Raw genomic sequence first — 25688 nt, forward strand, 5'->3', positions numbered from 1 at the left:
AATACATATTCAGTGAAGGTTGCTTTGAAATGTGAATGTTGATGTTAAGCTAATGTAATATATATTTTTAAATGAGGCTTACATTTTTAAGCTGATGTGATGGTACTTCTTTTTAAATTGCGTGCTTGGGTTTGTTTTGATTCCTTCTGTCTCATAAACTGCTGCTTTTGCAAGTTTTTCTCTGCCAGTTTAGAAGAGCATTTCAGAAAATGCCTTGTGAGCACCTGTTAAATTATATTCTTGGTCCAAATCTAGATGTCCCAAGTTCCCTTCCCAGAATAAAAATGAATATAGAACACTAATTTTAAAAACTCTGCTTTCAAAAATTTATATTGTATTTTCTCCTTAAATTCTAACACTGCCATATGTTCCTGTCCTGAAAGCTCACTGCAGTGCACGGAATTCAGTCTGCTTTTGAAGAAGCTATGTCTTACTGTCGCTATCACCCATCCAAGGGCTACTGGTGGCATTTTAAAGATCAAGAAGAAAGAGGTATGATTCCTAGTTGCTCCTGCATACTTTGGAAGAGGAAGGGTAATGTAGGGAAAAGCTTGAGGCAATGCATGGTGATGGTGTAGAGGTGAGGTGAAGTGTCTAAAGGGTAAGTGAGAGCTCCCTGTGTGAGGAAACGAATCTTGTTCTTCTGTGCTGGTGGGGATGAACATCGAGGCATAGGTGGGACATGAAAATGGTGAGCTGAGTGTCAACAAAGTGGGCGACTGTTCAACCCGCTGGAGGCCAGTGTACATTTTCATAAGTCAAACAAGTTTGTCAAGTGGTAAGGTTAGAGGAGAGTCAAATACCGACTTGTACAACAAAGAGCTGCTAAAAGAATTTTTAATACCTCTTTCTCTTATGTTTCTGTGACTTGCAGAGAAAGCTAAACCAAAAGCCAAGAAGAAAGAAGAACCAAGTTCCATTTTCCAAAGGCAACGGGTAGATGCTTTGCTTTTAGACCTAAGACAGAAGTTTCCACCCAGGTTTGTTCAGGTATGACACTTAAAAGCCACAATATTACTGTAACTTACTTAGAAATTAAAAGACGGTCATAAGTACTTGAATAGTTGAAACCGAATAGGAATTTTGTGTATTTCTGCAATGGTAACATGGATTAGATAATAAATTTAAAATGGAAGGCTCTGATTGAAGTGCAGGATTCCCCTTTGTAATTGCAGGAGTCATTAAGACTTAGGCCAAACTATGAGGGTGAATTTTATTATACAAACTCCTTATCTAATAACAGAGGGTCTCAGCTATCAGGTTTTTCTGCTGCTTCCATTTTCGTGCTTTGTGAACTCAATCAAGTCACCACAATATTTTGTTTTAGTTGCTCCATTGTTCTGAAGACTCATTAATTAGTGTGGAATTCTTGGCATTCTGTGAAAGTTGTTGTGATTACCTCTGATTGTCTTTGCTAGCCATTTGTTCCACCAGGTGGTCTGCTTGGGAGCAAAGGAAATTATGTTTACAGCATCTCACAGAATCATTTGCTCCTCAGATGTGGTAAAGACCAGCTAACTGCATATTTTTGCTTTAGTGTTCTTCAGTTGTAAGAGGAAAAACTTGACGTTATAAAATGTTAATTGGATTTTGTTTGAAGTGTATTTAGTGATCCATTCTACCCTCAATTCATATCTGTAAGAGTGCATTGCCTGGATTTTATTCCAAAATTAATAGTTAGAAAGGTTAAAAATTATGATTTTGGTTCCCTTGATGTGTTGTTTTATTTTTTTTCTTCTTCTACAGCAAAAGCCCGGAGAAAAGCCTATCCCAGGTAAAACTCTAATATTCTCACAAGACATAAAAAATAGCTTCTATATGGCAGTATTTTCCAGTTGCCATGTAAGCTCCTTGCTGCTGCTACTGAGGTAGTTTGGAATTCCGACATTGCCTAATTGTGCAAAATACTGAATGAAAATGAAAAAAATGTGTATTCTATTCCTACCCTCACTGTAAAACTGGATTGCCCGAAGGTCCAAATGCAGGCAGTGGTCTTTGAAAGTAGGAGGAGGGTGAAAGGGTGAATGAGGAAACAATTTAGTCAGTCAAGCATCTTAGTAATTTTGCATGGTACTAGAAGCTCTAGAAAGCCTCTGAAGATTTTCAGTTGATCACAAGCAACCTCAATACAGGAAACAGATGAACTCTCTTCAATCTATTCCACTTTTTCACACATAAGTATGAATTTACTCCCTGCTTATTCTTACACCTTTGAAATTAGTTTTGCCCCTTTGACAGCAACAATATTTTCTATGTACTCAGAACAGTATTTTAGCAATAAAAATCAGAGGTTTGACTTTCTTTTGCTGTTACATCTTTAGTGGATCAAATCAAGAAGGAACCAGAACCAGCCCCTGAAACTGTCAAGCCAGAGGAAAAAGACACTGTAAAGAATGCTCAGCAGAGTGCTGCTGCTAAAGGACCACCTGAAAAACGAATGAGGCTCCAGTGAAGGGAGAAGTTGTACTTCTGGATTTGTCATTACCTGAAAACCAGGAGATTCTTGCTCCCCTTTCTTTGTGTTTAAGCTCTTCCACTGAGGCTGACAATTCAGGAACTGAAGTCCCTGTAACAGCTTTTTCTGTAGAAACCTCTCATGCAAATGTTAATGTCAGGATGTGAGCTGCCTCAAAGAAGGTGTTTTCAGTCTTCATGTTTTTTTGAATGTTGGCTTCTGAGCATGGTTTTTACATGGACGTATTTAGCAGCCTCTTGAAAACTTTACAAACTCTTGCATCCTTTGTGTCTAAGTTTCCTATGTAAAAAGAAAAAACTTTTATATTTTTATATATATATATATATATATATATAATATATATATACATATGTATATATATAAAATCAGAATTCTTGGCAAATAAAACTCCTGGCTGCTGGAATGCCTTTCTTAGATGCATACTTTGTTAACAGCAAATACACCATATGTGCTGGCAGCATTATTTTTGCTTGGCTACTGGAATATATTTTGAGGAGGAAAAGTTCAACTAAAGGATTTAGGCTGCCTGCTATAAATTGCCGTGCCTTTAGTATGCTTGGGATAAAGATAAAAGATTTGATAACTGGAGCCTCAAATCCGTGTAATTAGATGTCAGACTGCACTCGGTCTCCAAATGTTCTTTGGCACTCATTTGACTTATAGGTTAAACCGACACTTTATTATAAAAGCTAGTGTTCTGTGAGAGAGATTCGTAACAAAACAGGATAAAATTTCTTGCTGTGGTACACTCAGTGAAGCTGTTTATATTTCTAATTTTTCACTGTAACTCAAATATATCAATTACATCTCTTCCTCTGTGCTCCTAGCACTTCCTTGCTCCTTGATTAGACATCATCCTTTTAGACCTGAGGAGGCAGGTCAGTGGAAGAGAAACACCACTGACAGCTATATGCTTATTGAAGCATATTTATTGCACAAACCTTTATTTTTTAATTGAAATAATGGAGCAATCCTCAAAATAGCTTGCTTGCTTTCCACAACTGTTACCTTCTTTCCTGTAGTAAACTGTACAAGAAAAAGGTTTGTACATAGCAACCAAAATGTAGATAGGAAGGAAGACTAAGATATGCTTAGATGGCTGTGCCAAATTTATTTTCAGGTTACAAGATACTCTTTTTCTGTTTCGGTAACTTAGCTACCCCGTCAGAGCTATTTATTACTGAATGATAGAACAACCTGTCAGAACTATTTATTATTGAATGATAGAAAAACCCATGTCATTTTTGTCCTGTAATCCAAAGCTGTAATGTTAAAGATGTAGATAAGTCAATAGCTGTTTTCTGCTGAAGCAGATACAGATCTGAAATTCATATATTGGTGTACTTAAGTGTGTATTAGGTTTATTTCATACCTGGGTCAGGTTTGAACAGCTATTTATCCAAATGTTGATGGAAGTAGATAATAAGCTAGTGTGAACTATTAGGTCAAGTGAAAATATAGAAAGCAGTTATTCTGGGATGCTTAAAACAAGACAGAGCTAATTGTTCAGCATTGAATCATGACAAGGTGGTGCGAATATCCTTAGAACAAAAGGGTGCTGGTTCCTTCTTTTATTAAATAAATTCCTCTGAAAGCAAGTAGCTGAAGAAGCACCAAAGCCATCATCTCATCTACCCCAAAGATGGAAAGGAGGGGTCTCCAGAAATAAGACCTGAATGGTGAGGAACCTCAGGAGTCCTTGCTGTTGATGTTCAGAGTGAAGTCCTTGGATGTCCATTTGAGGAGCTGAGGAACCTGTATGTAATTTGGAAAAACTTAAGCAAGAAAGATAACTAGACTGCATTGTAATGAAGATCTAGGGTATTAGGCTTTGGTTGTGGGGGGTTTCTTTTAGTTCTTGTTGTTTATTTTGTTTATTTTAGTTTATATAAGTTTAGTTATTGTTGTTGTTGTTTGTTTGTTTTAATGGAAAAAAATTATCTATTTGTATACCAAGGAAATATTTACCACTACTAGCAGAAGAAAGATATCTTGCTGAAGAGACGTACGGCTGTGGTAAAAAATGGATGGTAGAGCACAGCATGAGCAAAGTATTCTATCAGCCACTGGACTTTACCTGAAATAAAGTGTATTGTACAGCTCAATGTCTGAAAAAGAATTCCTCTAAAGTAGGGGGGTTTGAAGAAGGGCAATAAAATGAGTAGGAGAAAGTTTCTCCTATGATGGTACCGGGAGGACCAAGACTTCAGTTCCTTTGGAAAGAAAAGACAAATACCGAGTGTTTGTAAAACTGAGTAGTGAAGCAAGTAGGAAAGTAGAGAACTCTTGTTCCATCTTGTACTACAAGAACAGAGAGACAAGTTAATGAAGCTGAATTGGAGTTAACATTTAGACTGAACCATATTCCATGCTCAGAATTTGAGCCAGTTCAGAGATAAGGGCCTGAAGGGGCAGACTGTCCTCATCTCTTCATCTCTTAGCAGCCTTTTTGCTTTCTGCAGAAATATCTGGTATTGGTTGGTGTCAAAGGGTGTTACAAAGAATGGACTTCTGGTCTGATCCCATCTGAGGTAAAGTGCTAGCATCTAAGTTATTGAGAGGACAGAAAATGGCTTCCATTCATGAAACAATGGATTTGAATGTGATAAGCCTCTTCTAGGGGAATGATCTTTTCCTGAGAGAATTACATTATAAAACAGTTAGGGATGTTACCAATGAGTGTGCCCATTTCTTAGCAGTTGTCCAGTGCTGAACGTTTGCCATACAGGGGACTGGAATACCTTCTGATCCTGTTACTTGCTGACCAGATATTTTAAAATAATTTTATCAGTTAAGTGAGCTATGATATTAACTTACTGAAATGACATTATGTCAGATATTACTGTTAAACTCCAAGTAATTTACTGTTAAAAAGTTAAGCAGCTATCTTGTAGTCAGTAATGTTTTCCAGTGTGTAAGAATCTAAGCCTTTTCTCTTTGGTATTTATAGGCTCTCTCTTGGTTTAGAGCCTGACTGCTGAAGTCCAAAGTCCTTCCAAAGGACCTTCAGTATTTGTAAAGCTTATAGATGAAAGGGAGATAAGCCAGCAGTTCTGAAATTTCCCCATGCTCCTTTTGCATAAAGGAGAGATTTGGTCATACTGTCTCTACTTTTTGCTCTTAGATAATAACCATTCAGACTTCAGAAGGGCTTTTCTAAGTCACAGGGTAGCAGGAGCTAAAAATTACCTAGAACTCTAATAGAAACAATTCTTCTCATAGTCTGAGAGTACATATAAATGTGTGCATACCCATGAACGATTATGCACGTATCGTATATGTGTGTGTATGTATACACATACATGTAAAAATCCAGCCAGACTGTAGGAAGAGGGTTAGTCTAGCTACTTCAATTTACTGTGTAAAGCTAATGGTGTCTCAGGTGCAGTAGAAATATTGTCATTTTCAACTTTTCACTAAGTAAGGTCTGACCAGGCTATGTGTTGCTCTTGCCCATTTCTCTTTGCTACTCTGCCCCTATACTTCATATTTTAGTAACCTTTTCCCAGCAAAAATGTTAGATGCCATCTGGACAGTCAGTACATGTTGTTTACCAAAGCAAGCTGTACTTGGAGCAAGGCTAGAAGGGTATAGGCAATAGGAGGGACAAGGCAAAGGGGATAGAATAGCTTTATTTTGAGACATAGAGGTTCCCTTTGAAGAAAATGGTGAAGATATATTATGCAAATAGACTGTGGTTTCACTGAACCAGCAGATGGTTTCTGAACAAAAGCTGATGTGATACACTTTTTCAGGGTTGTTTTCATTATTTTTTTCAATAGCAAAGTAAATGATAACTAGGCATTCAAGGTTCAATGAATCATAGATGGATGGGTGGTGGGGAGAAATTTTCCCAGTGGGATGAGTTATGACGTATTAGTGATTTCTCTGCAATCAGGTGGTTAAATTTCTTTCTAGCAGGACAGTGGATTTTAACCTGTGGTCCACAAGGCTCCTGGGGTTTTGTGACCTGTTCCTAAAGACTCAACAGAAGGTAAGTGAGAACAGTAAATTTCTCACTGGTAGGATTCAATTCCATAGGAGCTTGCACCTTCACTGGAAATTTTAGGGGGCTACAAGATTGAAAAAAATTTGAAAAACACTCATGAGAAAGCCAATTACACCTGCCAAAGAAATGTTTCTGCAGTTGAAGTAGCAAAGACTGCTGTGATATTTTTTCCCTGCTCTACTGTAAGGCCAGTCATTTTTTCTTCCCAACCTGTTCATTGTCATGCAAGGAGAATCTTTCCCTCCCTGCCCTTTGATCTTTACCTGGTCCCTACAGAAATGCAAGGGTCTGGTAACCTGAACATAACAGTGTGATCACTGAAAATTATGTAACCTCAATGCCGAAGGGCTTTCTTAGGTGCTGAATGCAGTGGCACAAAGTTACATTGACACTACCCCACAAGAATAATCTGCCATGAGTTCAACAGTGGAACTAGACTATTTTCTAGTCCTAAATATATATTAAAAGAGAAAGAAAGTAGTGGACAACTTAAGGTCGGGGGGTCGTACAGGTGGCAAGGGATGTCTTTAGCAAATTGGCAGAGTGATTTAGTAGGGCCTTTACTATAACTTAAGGAGTGATCACACAGGAGAAGTATGTATTTAAAAACAGCACTACAGACATTGCATACAGATTATATAACAGGATTTTTCTGTTATTGTAGTCTGAGTTATATATATTTCAAAAGAGATAATCTGACACAGTTCGCAGCCCAGGAATGCAAAACTAATAATTGAAAAATAGTGGATCATTTTTCAGTAACTAGCTGCACATAAGAGACTTCACAAAAAAACCCAGTTCCTATAATTTTAAAATTAATAATAAATCTAAGGCTAACACAAATCATGGATTTGGATGTATATCTAGAAAGATCCTTCTAGATGGATCGATGGATCCTAATAGAAGCAGGCATCCTGTTTTCTTTAATCTGAGGTACTGTATTACAAAGTGTATGCTACTAATGCTGGCCATACTTGCAAGGAGTGAGCAAGGTGCCAGTTCACAGAATCTGAAGTTCCTTTGGACAACTGTTGGTAACCTCCACAGCTGTTGGTTAGGCCTGCCAGGTGCCCAGCTTAGAAAACCATCCCACTCAGGACCCTGGAGCATGAGGTAGCAGAAGGAGGCTCTGAACATTTTGCTTCCTGCTTCTCTCACTGCTCAGCCTCCTGAGGGGCAGTGCCTGTCTCAGATAGTTTGAAATGTTAAATGTTGCTGCCTGTCCCAGAGTGATGGTCAGCACATAGAAACTGGTCTTGAAAAGCAGGATTCCTGAGATGGTATGGGGTGGTGGGAGGGTGCACCTCCTGCAGCTGAGGAAGATAATGGCCATAGCAGGTTGGACTTCACCCCAGCTGTACTTTCAGCACTGAAATAAAAGTTTCGAAGAACTCCCAAAAGATAACAGCTGTGGCTATGTTGAATCCCAGCAATATGTGCCAGAAAACCGGTGTGCAAAGCTGTGTTGCACAGGGCATCCTGTCCTACCACAATCCAGATCACTGTGTTCTAGCTGTGTCTTGATGTCATCATGGCTAGGTTTCACGAACGAAGATTTGGGAAGGGCTCTACCCACATTTGCTACAAACACGCTGGTGACTAAAAAGGCCAATGCAAGATAGACTGGTCCGGTTTCAAAAGGCACAGTGGAAAGACTCCTTAGGTGGTATCAACAAGACACGGTTCTTTCTGCGTTGTCTTTTCTCCTCGAGAGTGATCCTGCGTGCATTCTCAAAAGAAGCAGCAGTGTTATATAGTGTCTCCAGACCTCCCGATTGGAGGCCAGAGTAGACCAGTGATGATGATGTCTTGATGTAGCTGTATCCCAAAATGAGAATGGCAGCCAAGTGGTAGAGGTACCTGTAAGTATTCTCTTTCCAGTACTGTGCAAGCACAAGCCTTTAGAAAGGCCATGATGTGGGAAAATGGCTGCTGCATCGGTTATGTCTGTAATTAAAGCATATCGTTGTAGGTATGTAGCATCTATGGTGTAAATAGGCTTGAGGTTTTATATTTGGTGCTGTTAATTTGCCTCTATATTATTGAATGTAGTGGAAGTGAATTACCCTTATTCTATCTTTTTTTTGGAGGGGTGTGTATAGCTGTAAGTAGCTATAATAAGGCAGACACTAAGAAAGGGTACCACAAGGAGTATTTCTATACTTTTTCATTTCAGACGCTAAACTTTTCCAGATATTCTTTAGAGCTGAAAATAGCCTGTTTCTGATGTCCACTCACAAATTATCCTCTAATAGAAAGAGTGAAAAAAGCAAAAGCCATCCTTTGAGATTTTAAAACAGATTTTCCCACTTGTGGCCTATGCAAGAATGATCTTGCTCAACACAAACATCTGTGACAAGGAGTCACAAGAATCTGAGCTGGGGGCCTCTCTCTCTATGTCTGCTCAGAAGGAGAAGCACCCATTAATTTGAAATGAAGCTTATAAAAATATGAGAACATGCTTGTGGAAGGCTAATTTACTCCTTCCTCCCCACAAGAGCCTCTGTCCGTGCTGAAAGGCAGCGATGTGCCCCCTGCCGCAGGTGCCATTTCCCGCGGGGGCCGGGCCGGCAGGGCGGCAGTTGGAGCCTCGGGGCGGTTCCTCCCGGGCTGGGCCCTCTCGGGTTCCATCCCCGGTCGGGGCGGGGGGGCGGCCGGTGCCGGGCGGCAGCGATGGGGGCGCTGCCGGGGCTCCTGGTGCTGCTGCTGCTGGGGCTGGCGGGGTGCCCCGGTGCGCGAGGGGCCCGCCCCGCCGATCCCCTCGCCGCGTGGGTGACTGTGCCGCGGCAGCTGAGCCCGCGGGCCGGCAGCGACCCCCCGGCCGTGACCTACTGGCTGAAGGTAGCGGGGCGGCCGCGGGTGCTGCGCCTGCAGCCCCGGCGGGGCCTGGTCTCCCGGCCCTTCACATTGGTCACCTATGGCAAGGACGGGGCCCGCCGGGAGGAGCACCCCTTCGTGCGGGACAACTGCTTCTACCAGGGCGAGGTGCTGGGCAGCCCTGGCTCCCTGGTGGCCCTCAGTGCCTGTGACAGGGGCCTCCACGGTGTGCTCTGGGTGGAGGATGATACCTTCCAGATCGAGCCCATCCCCAACGATCCAGCCTTTCGGCACATCCTCTACCGCATGGAGGAGGCCAACAACCACATGGGCCCCACCTGCGGACTGACCCCTGAGATGCTGCAGCACCAAAAGGCTGTGCTGCCCTGGTTCAAGGCTCCAAAGGCAGAGGAGGAGAACGAGGAACTGAAGGACTGGTGGACACACATCAGATATGTCAAGATAGCAGTGGTCGTGGACAATGTGCGGTTTGTGAAGTCGGGCAGGAATAAATCCGAAGTCTTGAGGCAAGTCATGGAAGTCATCAACATTGGGGACATTCTGTACAAACAGCTTTCTGTCCGGCTGTTTCTTATGGGATTGGAGATATGGACTGAAAGCAACTTAATAAATATTACTAGATCTCTCAGCAAGGTACTCAGTGACTTTAACAGTTGGCGAAAGTCAAACCTGTCCCAACGGATGCGCCATGATGTTGCTCACTTATTTGCATTCCAGAGCTTTGGAAGCACCCTGGGATTGGCATATATAGGGACAGTGTGTGATAACCACTGGTCATCAGCTGTTGCTTCCTTCACTGAAAAAAAGTTGTCCGCATTTTTTGTCACATTTGTCCATGAGCTGGGCCATAATCTTGGGATGAGCCATGATAAACCAGACTGTAAATGCAAACGAGAGAAATGCATTATGTATGAAAGCAACGTTGACACTGATGCATTCAGTGACTGCAGTTACAAATACTACTTTGACCTGCTTGTAAAAGGCGCTGACTGCCTTCGTCAACCACCACCACCAGGCGCTTTCTACACCTCGAAGCGTGAATACTGTGGGAATAAGATATTAGAAAGCGGAGAGCAATGTGACTGTGGTTCAGAATCAGTCTGCAGAAAGGATCCTTGTTGCCACCCGAACTGTACACTTACTGTAGGTTCAGTCTGTGCGTCTGGAAAATGCTGCAAGAACTGTAAAGTCCTTCCAGCAGGAACACTCTGCAGAGAAAGTACTGGCAGCTGTGACCTACCAGAGTATTGCAATGGGATTTCCCCTCAGTGCCCACTGGATGTCTACCTACAAGATGGAACCCCTTGCAAAGATGGTGCTTATTGCTATCAAGGAAAATGTTCTTCCCACAGTAAACAGTGCCAGGATCTCTTTGGCAAACAAGCTAGGGCTGCTTCTTTAGATTGCTTCAAAGCAGTGAATACTCAAGGTGACCGGTTTGGGAATTGTGGTATTCATAACAATATCCATTTTACAAAATGCAGTATTGAGAATATCTTATGTGGTAGGATTCAGTGTGAAAACATAGTCAAACTACCTCCCTTGCAGAACCATGTAACGCTAGTCCAAACTCCTGTTGGAGATAAAAATTGTTGGGGTCTTGACTATCACGTAGGGATGCCAGGAGCTGACATGGGAGCTGTGGAAGATGGCACACCATGTGGTACCGATATGCTTTGTATCAACAGGACGTGTATGAATGTATCAGTGCTGAACTACGACTGTAACGTGACAAAGTGTCATGACAGAGGAGTGTGTAACAATCATAAGAACTGTCACTGCGAGTATGGCCGGGCTCCTCCATATTGTGAATCGGAAGGATTTGGAGGTAGCATTGACAGTGGACCCCCTCCAGCCAGGAAGATTTCTCAGAGAGCAAAAGTAAGACTAATACTACTTACTTTTTTTTGTCTGTGTTTCCTTGGAGTAAACCTTACCATGCGTTATAGACAGGAAATAGTAGGATGGCTTAGGAGGATAAAGGCCCAATTCCACAGAATACTGCAGTTATTTCAAAGACTGAAAAAACCAGAAGTACCTAAAGAAGACTCACCTGATGGTGAGTCAAAATCTACTGAAGACCAACAAGCAAGAAGACCAATGCTCCTGGGGAAATCTCTCTTTAGCAAAGCCATCTGATAATATCATCAAAATAATTCAACACATTCCGAATAGCTCTAATCTCATATGACATCATTAAATGCAGAGTAAAAGTTATCTTTGTATAATTTAAATTAATAAATGTAGGCATTAAGGCCTGCTGTTCTTTGTACGCTGAGCTCTTAAATTGACATAGTTAGGTAAACTGTAGGTAGAGTGTTTATGCTTCATATCAACAGTTTAAAAATGAAAACTTCTTAAATAGATAAGATAAATCATCTGTAGATAAATTATTTGCTTCAATTTACTCCATCTAATGCTTTCTTTGATTCAGGGAGAGAGATATTTGTGAACATCTTGCTTCTGTCATTCGTTAACAACTAAAGAGAAAATATTGCTCTTGCAGTCTCCACTGGGTTCCTTCCAACACGAACCATTCTATGATTCTATGATTTAATTCGCATCTGTGACACACAAACAGGCAAGAAACAGGTACTGCAGTGAGATGCAGGTGTTTTCCAACTGTTTACAGGGAGCAGCCTTTCAGGAGGGAGGTAGACCATAAGAAACAGGGTCTTCATTTTGTGAGACAGTAGAGAAGGATTATCCAGATCACACCAGGAAGCATTACATTTTTGACCATCAGATATACATCAACAGTGTAGTGGCACCAAATCTGACATTTCACAAGAACAAATTGTCTTTATTTTCTGGAAATTTTCCAGTGCCTTGAGTGATGGCTTCTTCTGAGGAGTGTTGTGTATTTTATTGTCACTAAGAGGAGCTGTCTGTGGGGTTGCACAAGTTAACTGAATTTCTAAAGTATTCGGAACTATTCTGCAAGAGTTTTCCCCACCCAGAATTCCTACAATATTTGATAGATGTTTTATCTGACTTTCTCATGACGTTTCTCTTGGTCTACGATGTGATTGTTTCTTATGCTATAACAGAATGTGTCCTTGCAGCTCTACAAAGTGCCACACAGAAGCACTGTATTTTTCTTTTTTTTTTTAACATAAGATAAAATGTGTCTAACTTCTGGAAAAATATGAGGGACATGGAAATCCCATTCAATAAGTTAATTATATTATTTATATTATAGCAGTTACTAGATCTTTCTATCGGATCAGCATGAAGAGGATTCTGTAGTCCAGATTACGGACCTTTTTTCTAAAGGTCTAGTGTTTCTGGATTAAGGCTATAATGCACTTCTCTGCTAACAAAAGAATTATTTGTATTTAGGAAGCAAAGAGGACATTTTTAGCAAACATTCTATAAAGGCAGGATAAGTACCCCAATACTTGCAACATTTGGGAAGAAATATGTTGGTGACTCTACAAATGATGATGGTCAACTCTAGCTGCCTCCCAAATGTGACATTTATGTTTTTAGAATACACATTTTCCTGTAATACTTTTTTTTTCTCCATAATTATGTCCTATATCCAAAAAGGGCTGCTTAGATTATGATTGGATGTGAAATACAAAGGATGTGATTCACAGTGTTTCATGGCTTTTTGTCTAGAGCAAATGGATCCTTACGTAATTATCTATATTTATCTGAGGAAATGAGGTAACACATTGTTTGCTCAGCAGGCTGTGCTTATTGTCTTGATAAAACATGGATAATTTTGATTAGATGAAGAAAACTTAATCCTGTGTTTATGTCAAATGACAAGATAACTGCCCCTTGACTAACACCCCAAATTTATTCCTTATAGTCAGAGACCTTTTTCTGGGGAGCACAGGGGGAGTGTTCTCTGAGAAATAATAATCATAATGTAGGTGTTGCTAACAAGGGATACTTGATAAACAAGGGGGATAGTCAAAAGACAGAGACAAAAAGTAACACATCACCTTCCAACTAGCTATGCACAACTGGTAAGTACTGGCAGACTTTTTAAAATTTTGCTTTTTAAATAGATGAAGAGTGGCAGAAGTTTCAGACTGCCATCTTTATGGCTGCCTATTGCTGATTGATACTGTACCATAAATTGCCAAGTATAGATCTGTGCTGAGACCAGAGAAAAGTTAGAGGGTCAGGGAGTTTTTATTTACAGACCTGCATGCTGAAGAGACAGAGGTGTAAATGAAAGCACAATTTAGGCTAGAACATTTATTTGCAAATGTAGTTTTGGAAAAGACAAAGCAATAAAATGCTGTATTTTCCATTTTTCTCTGTGCTTAAAGATTGATCTAAAAAAACAATTACTTAGTTGGGAGGAGGCTTTCAGTGAGCTTTGGATAGGAGTATTTCTGTACACTTTTCTCCTGTTTTTGCTTAGGCCATATAAGCAAGACAAACACGTATCCCAACAAACCTAGTCTGTGTTTTATAAACAGTGTGAGCTGCCTTGCTAAGGTTTGCTCTTTGAAAATATTGTTGTTTCTGATTTTACCATAGCTATGAATAACTTGGTTCCTTTGGTAGTTTGTTAGAAATGTCCCACTACTCTGAAGACGCTGCTCTGAAGGTGCTAGGAAGGTTCAAGTTTAAGTTTAATCCTAATCTTTCTGGTTTCCCCTTTTTTCCCCTCGTAGTTTTAATTACCTTTTAAAATGCTTTAAATGAATGCTAGAACTTGGTTAATGTATAAGTCACTTGAACATGGAAGAGGCAGCCTGAAAATGCTGCTGCACCGTCTCCCAAGAGATGTGGGTCAGTGGAGTACTTGAAATGGTGCTGGAGGAAATAAGAAGACACAATCTGGTCTAGTGGAAGGTGTCCCTGTCCCTGGCAGGGGGGTTGGAACTAGATGCTCCTTAAGGTCCCTTCCAACCCAAACCATTCTGTGATTCTGTGAAGTGGCCTGTGCCAGTGCAGTAAGGTATTGTCTTAGGTAGCTGTTAACACGTTGCAGGCTACTTAGCGATAGGTGAAGCCTGAACCTGCCTAAGAGTAAGTTACAACAATAATATACAACATATATACATGTTTCTTGTTTGAAATCTCTTCCTGGCTAAAGAAGACTTATAAGAACACTTAATATCACAGTTATCTCAGATCAAGATAAAATTGGGTTTGTTCTAAACCAAGATTGTCATCTTTAAAATACATTAAACTGCTGCTAAGGAACAGTCTGTATCTTCAAGGAGTTTGCTAAGTACCTCGCAGTTGCTCACTCACTCTTCTCCCACCCCTTTCCACCCAGTGGAAAGGATATTTGGAAAAGAAAAGGTTAACCTCGTGGGTAGAGATAAAACCAGCTTAATAATTGAAACAAAACAAAACAAAAAAAGAAAAAGAGAAAAAAAAAGGCAAGAGTAACGGAACCCAAAGGAAACAAGTCCTGCACAGTAAAATTGCTTATCACCCACCGGCCGATACCTATTCCATCCCAGAATGTGATTTGCCCCCTTCCAGGTAATTCCCCCAGTTTATATACTGAACATGTATATGTCTAGAACTAGACTGTTCTGTGGTATGGAATATCCCTTTGTCCAATTTAGGTTACCTGTTCTGGCTATGCTCCCTCCCAGGCTTTTGTGCCTCACTGGCAGAGCATGAGACACTGAAAAGTCCTCAACTCCTCCACTTAAGGTTAACACTACTTAGCAACAACAAAAACATCAGTGTGTTATCAACATTATTCTCATACTAAATCCAAAAAACAGAGCACAGTACCAGCTACCAAGGAGAAAATGAACTCTGTCCCAGCTGAAACCAGGACAGGGGAAAAAAATAATGGATGACTGTTGTGCAAGTTTTATTGTGCAGTGTTCCTATTTAATGGCCACAAAAAGTATAGACATCCAGGACAACATAACTCTGTGAACTGGACTGAAACAGATGTGAAACTGAATGCTGTGCTCAACTGTTTTAAGAAGTCTTCCCATGACAGACAAATCATGGTTTTGCTCATCATTGCAGGTGTAATTGGACCTTGAATGCCTGTCTCCCACCTCTGAGGCAGGTGTTCTAACACTCAGTTTAGCACTAAGCAATAATGTTATAGCATCAAGGCACATAGCACGCTCTTCCTCTAATTCAGAGATCCATCACCCAGATTGCCTCTCCCTATTAAATTCAGGAATCCAAAAATGCAGATCATCTGGGAATGAATGCAGTCAAAAATAAATCTGTACTGTAATACCAAACAAACTGATTGATAGTGTTAACACTGAAGACCAGAGCAGCTGGTCCTCATTTTAATCAGAGAAGTTCCTGCAACATGTAGATGTGACTGATCTTGTAGTGCCAAGCAATCAGGCAATTTAATTGGATCAGGCCTATTCATTGTTCCCTGTTGTCATTGTCTGTATTGACATACTTGTAGCATGTGCTGAAATAGATAAGGATACAGTTTAATAAGGAAATAAGTAATGATAAATTTTGCCTTGCTGTTTATTTCCAAAGAATCTGTTGGTTCAAGAAATCCCCGTCATACAGAGTGCCAGGTTCAAGTGGCTTCTCTGTTAGACAACAAGTTGAACTACTTTGCACTTTATTGCTAGGTAATTATCTGTAGAGTTTTGAGGAAATTTCTCAAATCCTCAAACCAAATGCCTTGTTCAGGGCATAGGTAGGTATTTATTGTCCCAACAGTGGCAGTCAGTGTGTACCATTTGTGCTTCTGAATCCAGAGCATCACTTTATTGCATCACAGGATATCTAGGCAATGGCATAGACACTCTCTCTGCGATTTGCCTGCATTTGGCTTTTGCTCCTGCCCATCACTGTCTGATCTGCTTTTCAGTTTGCTGTGAGGCCAGTTAAAAGGGCTGGGAACAGGTCAGATATCTCTCTCTTTCTCTGCTACGTTCCCCCTAGACAACAATCACCTACTTCTTAACCTTCCTGAGAAAGCCAGCTCCAGCCTGGGGAGCAAAGCACGGCCAGGCACAGATGCCGCGTAGGATCCGGGGAAGGTGCGGGGGGCAGGAGGACGCTGTGCTGGGTTCCCGCGGGCCCGCTCCTCTCCAGCCTCTGCAGTGAGCGCCCGTCGCGGGCGGCCCGAGGGCCCAGTGGGAGCAGCCCCGTCCCGCGGGCGGCTGTAGCTCCCGGGCCGCCGGCGCGGGGGCCGTGCCGCTCGCAGGACGCCCTGGCACCGCTTCCCGCGGCGCGGACTACAACTCCCAGCGCTCCGCGGCGCGGCCCGGCGGCGGCGGCCGAGGGGACGGGAGCGGCTGTCCCGGGTGTTGAGTTCATCAGGCCGCAGCATGAACGGCAGCGTGGCGGGCGGCGGCTACGCCGAGGAGATCATCAGCCTCACCCGCAGACCTTCAGGTAAAGACGGGGGCGACCGCCCCGCGCTGGCCCCGGGCGCCTCCCGGGCCGGGGCAGCCGCGCCGAGGCCTGCGGAGCCCCCGAGGAGGCCGGAGCGGGAGCGCGCGATGGTGGCGGGGGCTGGCGGTGCTGCCGTGGTGGGCACCGGCGCGGCGGCGGAGGGCCCGGCGACGGGGTGCCGGCGAGGGCGGGAGGGAGAGCGGGCAGCCCTGCGGTGAGGGAGAGCTGGCTGGGTCAGGCTCGGTCCTCTGCGGGAGCCCCGGCCGGTGTCCCCGTGAACAACTCGCCTCTGGTTTTCCTAGGAAGCTGCCATCTCCGGTGGAGCTCCTGTCGCTTCCAAGTGAGGTGGCAGGCGTTGAGGGCCCAGCCGCGTTGGATACCCTGAGTTAGGTGCCATTTCAAAATCGTGTGTCCCCGTGACCGTGCCCTGTAGTGTCAGCTCGGCGGTCATTGTACGGGGTAGCACGAGGGGCTTCGGGGTGGAGAGAGAGAGTAGCACAGGCTGGAGGGGAGAGGGAACAGGGCAGTCCTTGGGGCGTTGTTTTGGCTTTGCTTTTCAGGATTTATGATGCCATTCAAATCACACTTTCAGAAGTGCGGCAAGTTAGCACCAAACGTACAACTCCTGAGCAAAATCCTGGCTCTAAAGAACCTCTGGAGCAAAATCCTGACTCCAGGGAGGTTTCAGAGCTACAGCTGTACTTCTGTGCATGAGGCCTTGTCTTTAATTAAAACGAGCATAAAAGAAAACGTGGCAGCCCTTCTGTCTGTCTGCACAACTGTTAGGGGCGGCTGCTGGCCGGCCTCGGCTCCATGGGCCCCCCAGGGACTGCAGCACCCACAGCGTTGGCCTATGTGCCGTTTTCTGATTTCTGGGGTGAACGTATTTCTTGGTAGGTCCTGGCCCCTGTGCTGGCAATCAGAACCCAGAGGGTGGGCCTGGGGTGCAGTCCTCTGCCTCCCCTGCTCACCAGAATGGCCACTGGTCTGAAAGCCGCATAGCCCTGCCTGTAGAGCCATGAGCTCAAGCTAATGAAGCTGTGCTTGTCAGTGAAAACTGTTTGCTAAACAAAGCCGGTTCTGATGGGAAAGCTGTTTCCATGCGTTTGGGAACCTAAAATTTTGAGAGAGGTGGAAGGGAATGTTGAAGTGCAGAGTTGAGAATGGTCTTGGATGTGGCCACTGTGATTTGAGTCTGGTCATTAAGATGGGCTGTGCATTTTTAGTTAGGCTTCTAACTATGTTACTTGATTTGAAGGTTCTACAGCCCCTTTTGGCCTTAATGTACTTACCATACGAATTTATTTCTGTGGAAGGAACAAAACACTATTATTATCTGTGAAGCACAATGTAATACCATAGTCTCTCAAATCAGAGTTTTGACTGCAACTTGTTAAAATAGGTCTGATGCTAAACATCTCTGGCAAAAGTTTGCTGAGGTGTTGAATGTATTTCCAGTGGCAAAATGGTGTGTATATGTCTCTTTTTCAACTTTCCTTGTATTCAGTTCTTTTTTTTTTCTAATCCTGGCAATTATAATTTTTTTCATGTCTTTTTGAGGGACTTTTTTAGTTTCAGGGAGGGTAAATGAGGCATAGAGAGGTCTGCAGCCTCAGGGAGGGTGAGAAGTTTAGTCCAGAGCCCACTTTTAAAGCTTTACCATTCTGCTTCTGGTTCCTTTTAGACAAGAGACTTAGTGCCATGTGCTCCCTTCCTCCCCTTGTTCCTTTTCTTCTGGCTGTGCTGTGTCTCTTTCTATGGCTACATGAACTGTAAGGGAGAGAATAGTAAGAGCTCAAGGGATTATAGGGAAGATATTTTTAGCCAGAGTGGAAGTTTAAGTGCTGGAAAGGAAAGACACAGTGAAAAAGTTCAGTGAATACTGAACTTCGTCTAGCATGAATTGCTGCTTCTTTGGCACAAAGATTTGCCTCTGCTGCTGAAGGCTGTGACTTTTGATTATTTCTCCAATTGTGGATGAAAAGTTGCAAAATATATACTTTTTTATATATATATATATTTGAGGGCTTTTATATATGTGAAAGAGAATCAATATGTTCTGAAACTCTAGCTCCTTCTTTCTGGCTTTTTAATAAGTGCTGATTAAACCTTATACTTTCTGTAGTTTTGATTTCCCCTGTTTCCAGGGTATTGGCTTTGTGGCAAATAATTTTTAGGTTTATGGATTTTTAGTTTTTTTCTTTTTTATTTCCATTGAAGAGTGTGTTATTGTTCACGACTGCCCCTGCTTGGAACAGATATTAGTCTAGTTGAAAAGTCAGTGTTTATTCAATTTACTCTTGCTTTCATTTTCTTCTTTGCTTGTCTGAAGCTGCCAGGAAGGGAATTTAAAAAAAAAAAAAAAAGAAAAAAAAAGTGTGGCAAGATTGCAGTTAATATTTCTTTACTTCCGAGCTGTAGATGCACACTTGAAATAACATGACTCATTTTGTAAATCCTTTGATCTCCTATGACTGATTTAAAATGCTGCTTCCCAGCAGGCACAAGGTGGTTTTACTTTCATTTGCAACTCCTCTTCTCAAGGTTTCTAGCCACAACTTTGAGTGAAGAAAGAAAGTGAAAACAAATAAATCAGCCTGGCTGAACATGGGCAGAATTTACCTTCAGCTGTTCTTGACTATAACTTTTGGATGACTGGTCTATGTCAGAAAAAAATTAATTTTTTTTTTTTTCATTTGCTTTGATTGTGTATTTGATTTTTTTTTTTTCTTTTTCCTTAGCTTTTCTTTCCCTTATTTCTTTACAAGCCTCTTCTTAGGGAATTTTTCCTGTCCCTTGTCATGTATTATTATTTATAGATAATCTTAGCTGCATGTGCAATGGGGAATGTGTTCTTGTAACCTGTGGTTTTCCAGATTCCCAGACTCTGAATTCAGTTTGTTCTTCTGTGTTTTGATGAAGCAAGAAATTTTAACTTTAATCCAGAAGCTGGATCCAGCTAGATATCTGTAACTGAGGCTTACTTTAAAGAACGATATAAAATGGCAAAAATGTGAAGTGGACATCAGTTCTGTTTAATGTATGCACATTCTTTTTTGTTTTGCTTTAAATCTGCAAACTTTGTCTTTATTTCCTGTCATGTTTTGAATTCATGTAACAGAACAAAATTTGAAGTAGCTTCATATAGGCTAGTCTTATTCTTGGAGGCAAAGCACACCAGTTCCAGCTCCTGGGATGTGGAAGGGGAGCCTTCTGAGCCCTAGTACAGTTCTACTTGCCTGTTTCCTCATCATCTGTAGACAGGGTCTGATGTTTCTTGCCGTTCCTTACTCTGTTTCCCAGCTCACAAAATGCTTGTCAGGCATGATTTCTTGTTGCTCAAAGGTAATGATTTACTATGGCCTCATGCGAAAGGCAAAATGATTTCTTTTTCCTTCGTGCTGTGCTGAAGAAGTGTATTCCTGCTGAGGGCTGAACCGGCATCTCGGAAATGATGGCATGTCCCTCAGTATTCCCCAACACCCTGAATACAGCTCACCATGTTTTGTGAAATGAACCATCTGGTTCCTCAGGCATTTAGTGTCTCTCCTCTGCTTTCAAGACCAGTTTTGTGAGACTAATTTCTAGACAGTGATAGTTTAAAAGGATGATGTAGATTTATGTGCTGTGAGTTTTAGTGTGGTGAAGAAAGTAGGGCATCGTGGGAAGGTGCATTCCCAATAAGCAAGACAGCAAGAATATCTGAAGCTTTGAGCTTTTTCTCATCGGTTTTCTCTTTGGCTTACCTTAGGGCTGGGCTTCAACATTGTTGGTGGGACAGATCAGCAGTACATTTCCAATGACAGCAGCATCTATGTCAGCCGGATCAAAAAGGATGGGGCAGCTTACCTTGATGGCCGATTACAAGAAGGAGATAAAATTTTAGCGGTAAGCCCTGTCCTCTGTCGCCCCGTGTGTTCTTGAAGTGCTGTTATCAGTGATGCGATATGAGAGGCAGGTTTGCCATCACTGCACAGAGAGGAATGATTTGGTGAATGCAATTAGGTGATGCTGAGCAGTCTTCATGGAGGAGCTATCTTGGGGTTCTGGGGAGAGCTTTGAGTGCTGCCTCTACAGATGTGCTCATCTCTTTTGCCTTCTTGATTTGTCTCAGAAGCACTCCATGGTGCTGCATTTGTGTTTCCTCTCTGACTTGCCTTCCTAAGGTTATAGAATCCATCAGAACTTCTCTTGTTCACAATGGATCATCATTTACACACGTGTAAATAAAGTTTTTCCATTTTTGACTGGTAATCCATGATTACTGATCCTTTTGCTCAGGGGGATTTTTTAACTATAAAACTTCTAGGCCATAAAATTCTTGTTTTCATTTCATCTCCTCAGGAATAATACAGGCTGCTTCTCCTTTTAGAAAAATGTTTTAAGATGACTGATGTTCAGTCCCACTGGTTCTTCAGTCAGCTGGCAATCATACAAGACAATATGCTTTACAAAGTGATGGGTGAAGAAGTAGCATCTTCTAGTGTGATACACAATCTTTTAATACTCCTTAATTTTATTTTACACTTGATTATTATGTTCCACATGCAATATTTTTAGCCTCTATAGACTGCCTTGCACTAGTTGGAACCTATTATTGATACATGAAATGATCCTAAGTTAAATAGAGAATATTATCCTATCTTTTCTCGACAGTTTAATATTTATATACTTGTATTTGGGGTATCTAAATATGAAGAAAAGGGAGGCACTGGATGTGATCTTAGGGGATACAGTTATGGGTAATGGGGATGAAAATAAAAAATTAGGATAATATAACCACTTAGTGAATGAAATCAAGTAGGCTATAAAGCTTTCTGCCATGATATATTATTTTAAATTAAGAAAAATCCTACCACTTTCAAGGGGATGCCAATAAGTATATAAGTATTTTTGTTTTGTTTTGTTACATCAATGTGCTTTTAAATTTATGTTTACAACACTTTCTCAAACAGCGGGGTTTCAAAGGTGCACCAATAGAGGGAACAATGTGGGAAAGAGACTCATAATAATAATTTTGCTGTAGCTGCTCTTTTGTTTTCATTAGCTGTCAGAATCACACCTTTGATTTGTTTCCAGTAAAGCAACAGCATCAGAAGCTGCTATTGACACAACTATGGTCTTATATTCTGATTTTGCTTCTAGGTAGTTTTTTTCAGTACTCTCAGTGTTTTGGCTTGGTGTTTCTCATGTTCTGCCTCAACGTATAAAAATACATCTATAATATGAGTGGATGAATATTGATATTGCTGATTATAGTATCATGCCCCAAATACAGAATTTTGTGAAAGATGAAGATTTTTATCTCCTTCCAATGTTAGCCTGTGTCATTAAAAATTTGCTTTTTTTGTATTCAGCATCTGGTTCTCCTTTTCCTTTTTTGCTAGGTCAATGGCAAAGACTTGAAGGATTTGCGGCACAAGGATGCTGTGGAACTGTTCAGGAATGCAGGCTGTGATGTGTCTCTGAAAATTCAGCGCAGGGTATGTGTTACCTGTTTCTTAGGGTTATCTCTGGCTCAGTTTAGACTGGTTTTTATGATTGGTAGCTGTCTATTTGATAAGGAAGAAGAGTACTATGTCCAGGTGCTCACTGTGACATGTGCATATAAAGATCTTGTTTGACCTATGGCCTTCTCTAGTTGCCACAGCTGTAATTGTCTGTGTATTACTTTGTCTTTGTTTTGCTGGAGTATGGTGTGTTTGCTCACAGATCTCCTTTCTCAGAGGTAAAGGTTTGTCTGTGAAGAGAGAATCTCAAGTTCTCCAGTTTTGTTTCAATGACCAAAATTTTACTGGACACAGAATTCCTCTGTTGTTTTCAGAGGTCATCACTCATGTTAGTGTTGAGATGTGTGTGTGGCCCACCACTACAAGAAAGACACTGAGGCACTGGAGTGTGTCCAGAAAAGGACAATGAGCTGGTGAGGAGTCTGGAGTACAAGTTTTATGAGGAGCAGCTGAGGGAACTGGGGTTGTTTAGCCTGGAGAAAAGGAGACTCAGGGGAGACCTTATCGCTCTCTACAACTACCTGAAAGGAGGTTGTAGGGAGGTGGGTGTCAGCCTCTTCTTCTGAGTAAGAAGCAGTAGGACAAGAGGGGATGTCCTCAAGTTACACTAGGGGAAGTTTAGGTTGGCTGTTAGGAAGAATTTCTTCACTTGAAAGGATTGTCCAATGTTGGAACAGGCTGTTGAGGGAAGTGGTTGAATCACCATCCCTGGAGGCATTTAAAAAATGTGTAGATGTGGGGCTTAATTTAATGGTGGACTTGGCAGTGCTGGGTTAATGGCCAGACTTGATGATCTTAGAGGTCTTTTCCAACCTAAAGGATTTTATGGTAATACGAAATGGGGACTGCTGTAGTTTGAATGTACTGGCACTATTTGAGATATAAACAGAGAGGAATCGTCAATCCTTTGTTAGCATTGAATTCTTAATTTCTGGCTAGCACTGAAATTGACAAAAGAAATGCTGATCAACCTGAAGCATGTTGGTGTGGAGAGGTGGGTTGAGATCCCTTTTCTACTCCCTTAGCAAAGGAGTAAGTCTTCTGGACCAGTGTAGAGGGTAGGTAAGAAAAACAGAGATAACTAGTGATGTCCTTTTCCTGGTAATGAGGAGGAAGTGGTGTGGTGGGAAGTGTATCAGTGGATGACTGGGTATGTGTGTGTTATTGTTTCTGCTGTATCCTGCTTCAGTTTGTTAGAGTCCTAGTTTACAAAGTGGCAGAGAAACACGAACATGCCTGGTACTGACTGGATACTCTGCAGTTAAGCTCAGTCCATCCAAAGCTGTTTTAACCTTCCCGTGCGTGGAGTTCACAGATAGTGGGCAAACTGTCTCGAACATCCTTACAGAACCACACGGTCCAGACACCAAACTGGAGGCTCTCCTGTGATGGGTTCTGACACAAATAACTTCTTTTTTTCCTTGTAGTTGCAGCCACAAAATGGCCCTGTGGGTCATCAAAGCCATGGAGAATCAGGTGGGCTTCCTCTAGCAGCCATTCTTGTGCCAGGCCTGGCGCTTGCCGCAACAGCAGTCTGGATCTTGCTGAGGTATCGACAGCGGATGTGAAGAGTTCACGTTTGGGATATCACTGCATATTTTACACAACTATGATGTAATTTAAAGATAGAGAATCAACGATCGTGTCACAGACTGATGTCAAAAAGGATCATTGCCTATCATCAAAGCTGCTGCTGATGTTCTTATATATTGATTTTGTTGCAGGGTTGATGGAAACAGAGAGGAAAAGGGGAAGGGAGAAGACTGTATTTATGTAAAGAGTGGGATAGCTGTTTTTGGACAAATCTGAGGAGGTTTTGCCATCCTCCTCTATTTTGCACCACGAACTTTCAAACACACTCATCTATTCCACATTTTAAGATGTAACTGTTGGTTAAAGGGTGTGGGAGTTGGGGTGATTTTAAATCAAAAATATTTACTAGAGGCTTTGCCTTGTTTCCACAGAATTTTTTCTTGAAACTAATGATCCCTATCTGAAGCATGAATAAAGAGAAGCAATGCAGAGGGTATATTATTTTTTCCATTGAATTTTTGTTGGTTGTTACTAAATAAATGCCTTAAGAAAAATGTGTAAAATCTAATATGTGGTTTTGCAGGTAAAATCATTGGCGTAGCTGCTGATTTAACAGTAATATGCAGTATTGGTGAGGTATTTTGCCAGTTGTGGAAAGATAGAAGATAGCCTGCCACTAGAAAAAGGTTTTGTTTGTCAAAATGTCTGCTCATTCTTGAGTCAGGGTTGTAAGAGAAAGCTTTCCGCAAAATAGTAGCATACTGGAGAGAGAGAGACAGGCAGACAACTGATTCACAAGGATAAGTGGAGGCAAGAGATTTAAGCATGTTGAAGCTGCAGAAGAGCCTTTAGATGAGTAATGAAGTCCCTCCATTCATCAACTGGATTGAAGTCTGCATCTCTCAGGTTAAAGGTCTGGTTTGGGGGTTGTTTTTTTCATGGGGAATACTTCAGATAAAGTAACTTGCTCTCTGCAGTTAGAACATCTCATGATGATTGAAAGGGAGAAACTGAGAGCAGGCTGGGGTCATCCTGGCTATTGCTTGTTTGTGTTGTATGATGTTCAGGAGATAGACTGACAGCTTTAAGTCAGGGTAAACCTTAGCAAGTAAAACCAGAGGGAGAGACCATTGCTCTGGAAAGCACATTGCTGAATTTACCTGCAGGATCTCATTCTCCTCACTGTGATTTGAATAGTTTTAAATGCCCCAGCTGATATGAGCTCTATGGGGTAAGACCTGTTTCTCTTGTCTCCAAGAAATCAATATGTTTTGGGTTTTTTTGTAAAAGAAAAGCAGAATGCATGGTCTGGTCTGTATGATGCCAAAAAAAACCAGTCACATATGCAATATATGTATTCAAACAAAGAAAAACTGGTGTCTTGTTGCTTTACTTATCTCTGTTCTTTATTATTCTAGCAGGACATTGCTGATGTATTTGAAATTGTGGTGTTTGCTCAGGGCTTGTCCTGCTGTCTGCCGGAGATAGAAGCGGTGTGCTATTATACATGGCGTTCCTAAATCATCATGGAGTCTCAGAGCACTTAAACCTCATGAAATACTGCTTTGGCCTATAAACTGCTCTAGGGTAGTGGGAAGAGGAAATGGGAGGAATTTTGCTCCATGTTCTCAGGGGACTTTAAGAACAGACTTGAGGTTTGTTGAATGTGTATTGGTGTTGGATGGCCTGAGCTGATGCATGCAGTGACTTGCCTTGGCCTGTGAACCAGTTATGCCTGATAGCAGCAGGGCTGCTGTTCAGACAGATCGTTGCAGGTACAGCATGAACCAGCTTGTTTGTCTGTGACCTTCTCTGAATATTTGGCTGTGGTGTCCACGTGGAGCACATGTGTGTATTATGAAGGATGATTAGCAGTCGATGGTGTTTTATTGCATCCTTCAGAATAAAGATGCAGACAGTAAGGAAATGGCCCATCTGGAACAAACATCTTGTTAGCCCTTGCCTGAGCTAAGTTTTTGTGATGAGAAGGAGTATA

The 25688-nt window shown here is 41.8% G+C and overlaps 3 protein-coding genes across 6 annotated transcripts in view; all 3 read left to right on the forward strand.

Moving 5' to 3' along the window:
- MED6 (mediator complex subunit 6) overlaps nt 1-20512 on the forward strand; it is a 30657-nt gene extending 10145 nt beyond the window's left edge. For 2 of the 4 annotated variants that reach the window (XM_017830628.1, XM_017830629.1), the window contains exons 5-8: nt 384-492; nt 875-990; nt 1747-1774; nt 2322-2486. In XM_017830628.1, the coding sequence (XP_017686117.1) occupies nt 384-492; nt 875-990; nt 1747-1774; nt 2322-2452 (384 nt within the window). In that variant the 3' untranslated portion in view covers nt 2453-2486. Of the gene's footprint in view, nt 1-383; nt 493-874; nt 991-1746; nt 1775-2321; nt 2487-6397; nt 6471-8661; nt 9035-20400 lie in introns of those variants that run through there. The other 2 variants (XM_017830631.1, XM_017830630.1) reach the window with 2 other exon arrangements.
- On the forward strand, nt 9144-15901 carry LOC108505033 (disintegrin and metalloproteinase domain-containing protein 20-like). Its single transcript, XM_017830627.1, has one exon. It carries the CDS (start codon nt 9159-9161, stop codon nt 11460-11462), a length of 2304 nt encoding a protein of 767 aa, XP_017686116.1. The 5' UTR covers nt 9144-9158; the 3' UTR covers nt 11463-15901.
- Nucleotides 16519-25016, forward strand: LOC108505038 (synaptojanin-2-binding protein-like). Its single transcript, XM_017830636.1, has 4 exons — nt 16519-16649; nt 20401-20537; nt 22037-22132; nt 23587-25016. Exons 1-4 carry the CDS (start codon nt 16583-16585, stop codon nt 23725-23727), a joined length of 441 nt encoding a protein of 146 aa, XP_017686125.1. The 5' UTR covers nt 16519-16582; the 3' UTR covers nt 23728-25016.
- The last annotated feature ends 672 nt before the right edge of the window (nt 25017-25688 follow it).

This window comes from Lepidothrix coronata, unplaced genomic scaffold, assembly GCF_001604755.1.
Source record: "Lepidothrix coronata isolate B3197 unplaced genomic scaffold, Lepidothrix_coronata-1.0 Scaffold182, whole genome shotgun sequence".
NCBI lineage: Eukaryota > Metazoa > Chordata > Aves > Passeriformes > Pipridae > Lepidothrix > Lepidothrix coronata.

Bases quoted from the DNA above. Each gene is read 5' to 3' on its own strand.
- LOC108505033 (XM_017830627.1), top strand. From the start codon at position 9,159: ATGGGGGCGCTGCCGGGGCTCCTGGTGCTGCTGCTGCTGGGGCTGGCG.
- LOC108505038 (XM_017830636.1), top strand. From the start codon at position 16,583: ATGAACGGCAGCGTGGCGGGCGGCGGCTACGCCGAGGAGATCATCAGC. The intron at 16,650-20,400 runs GTAAAGACGGGG...GGCTTACCTTAG, and splicing joins CCTCACCCGCAGACCTTCAG to GGCTGGGCTTCAACATTGTT. The intron at 22,133-23,586 runs GTATGTGTTACC...TTTTCCTTGTAG, and splicing joins CTCTGAAAATTCAGCGCAGG to TTGCAGCCACAAAATGGCCC.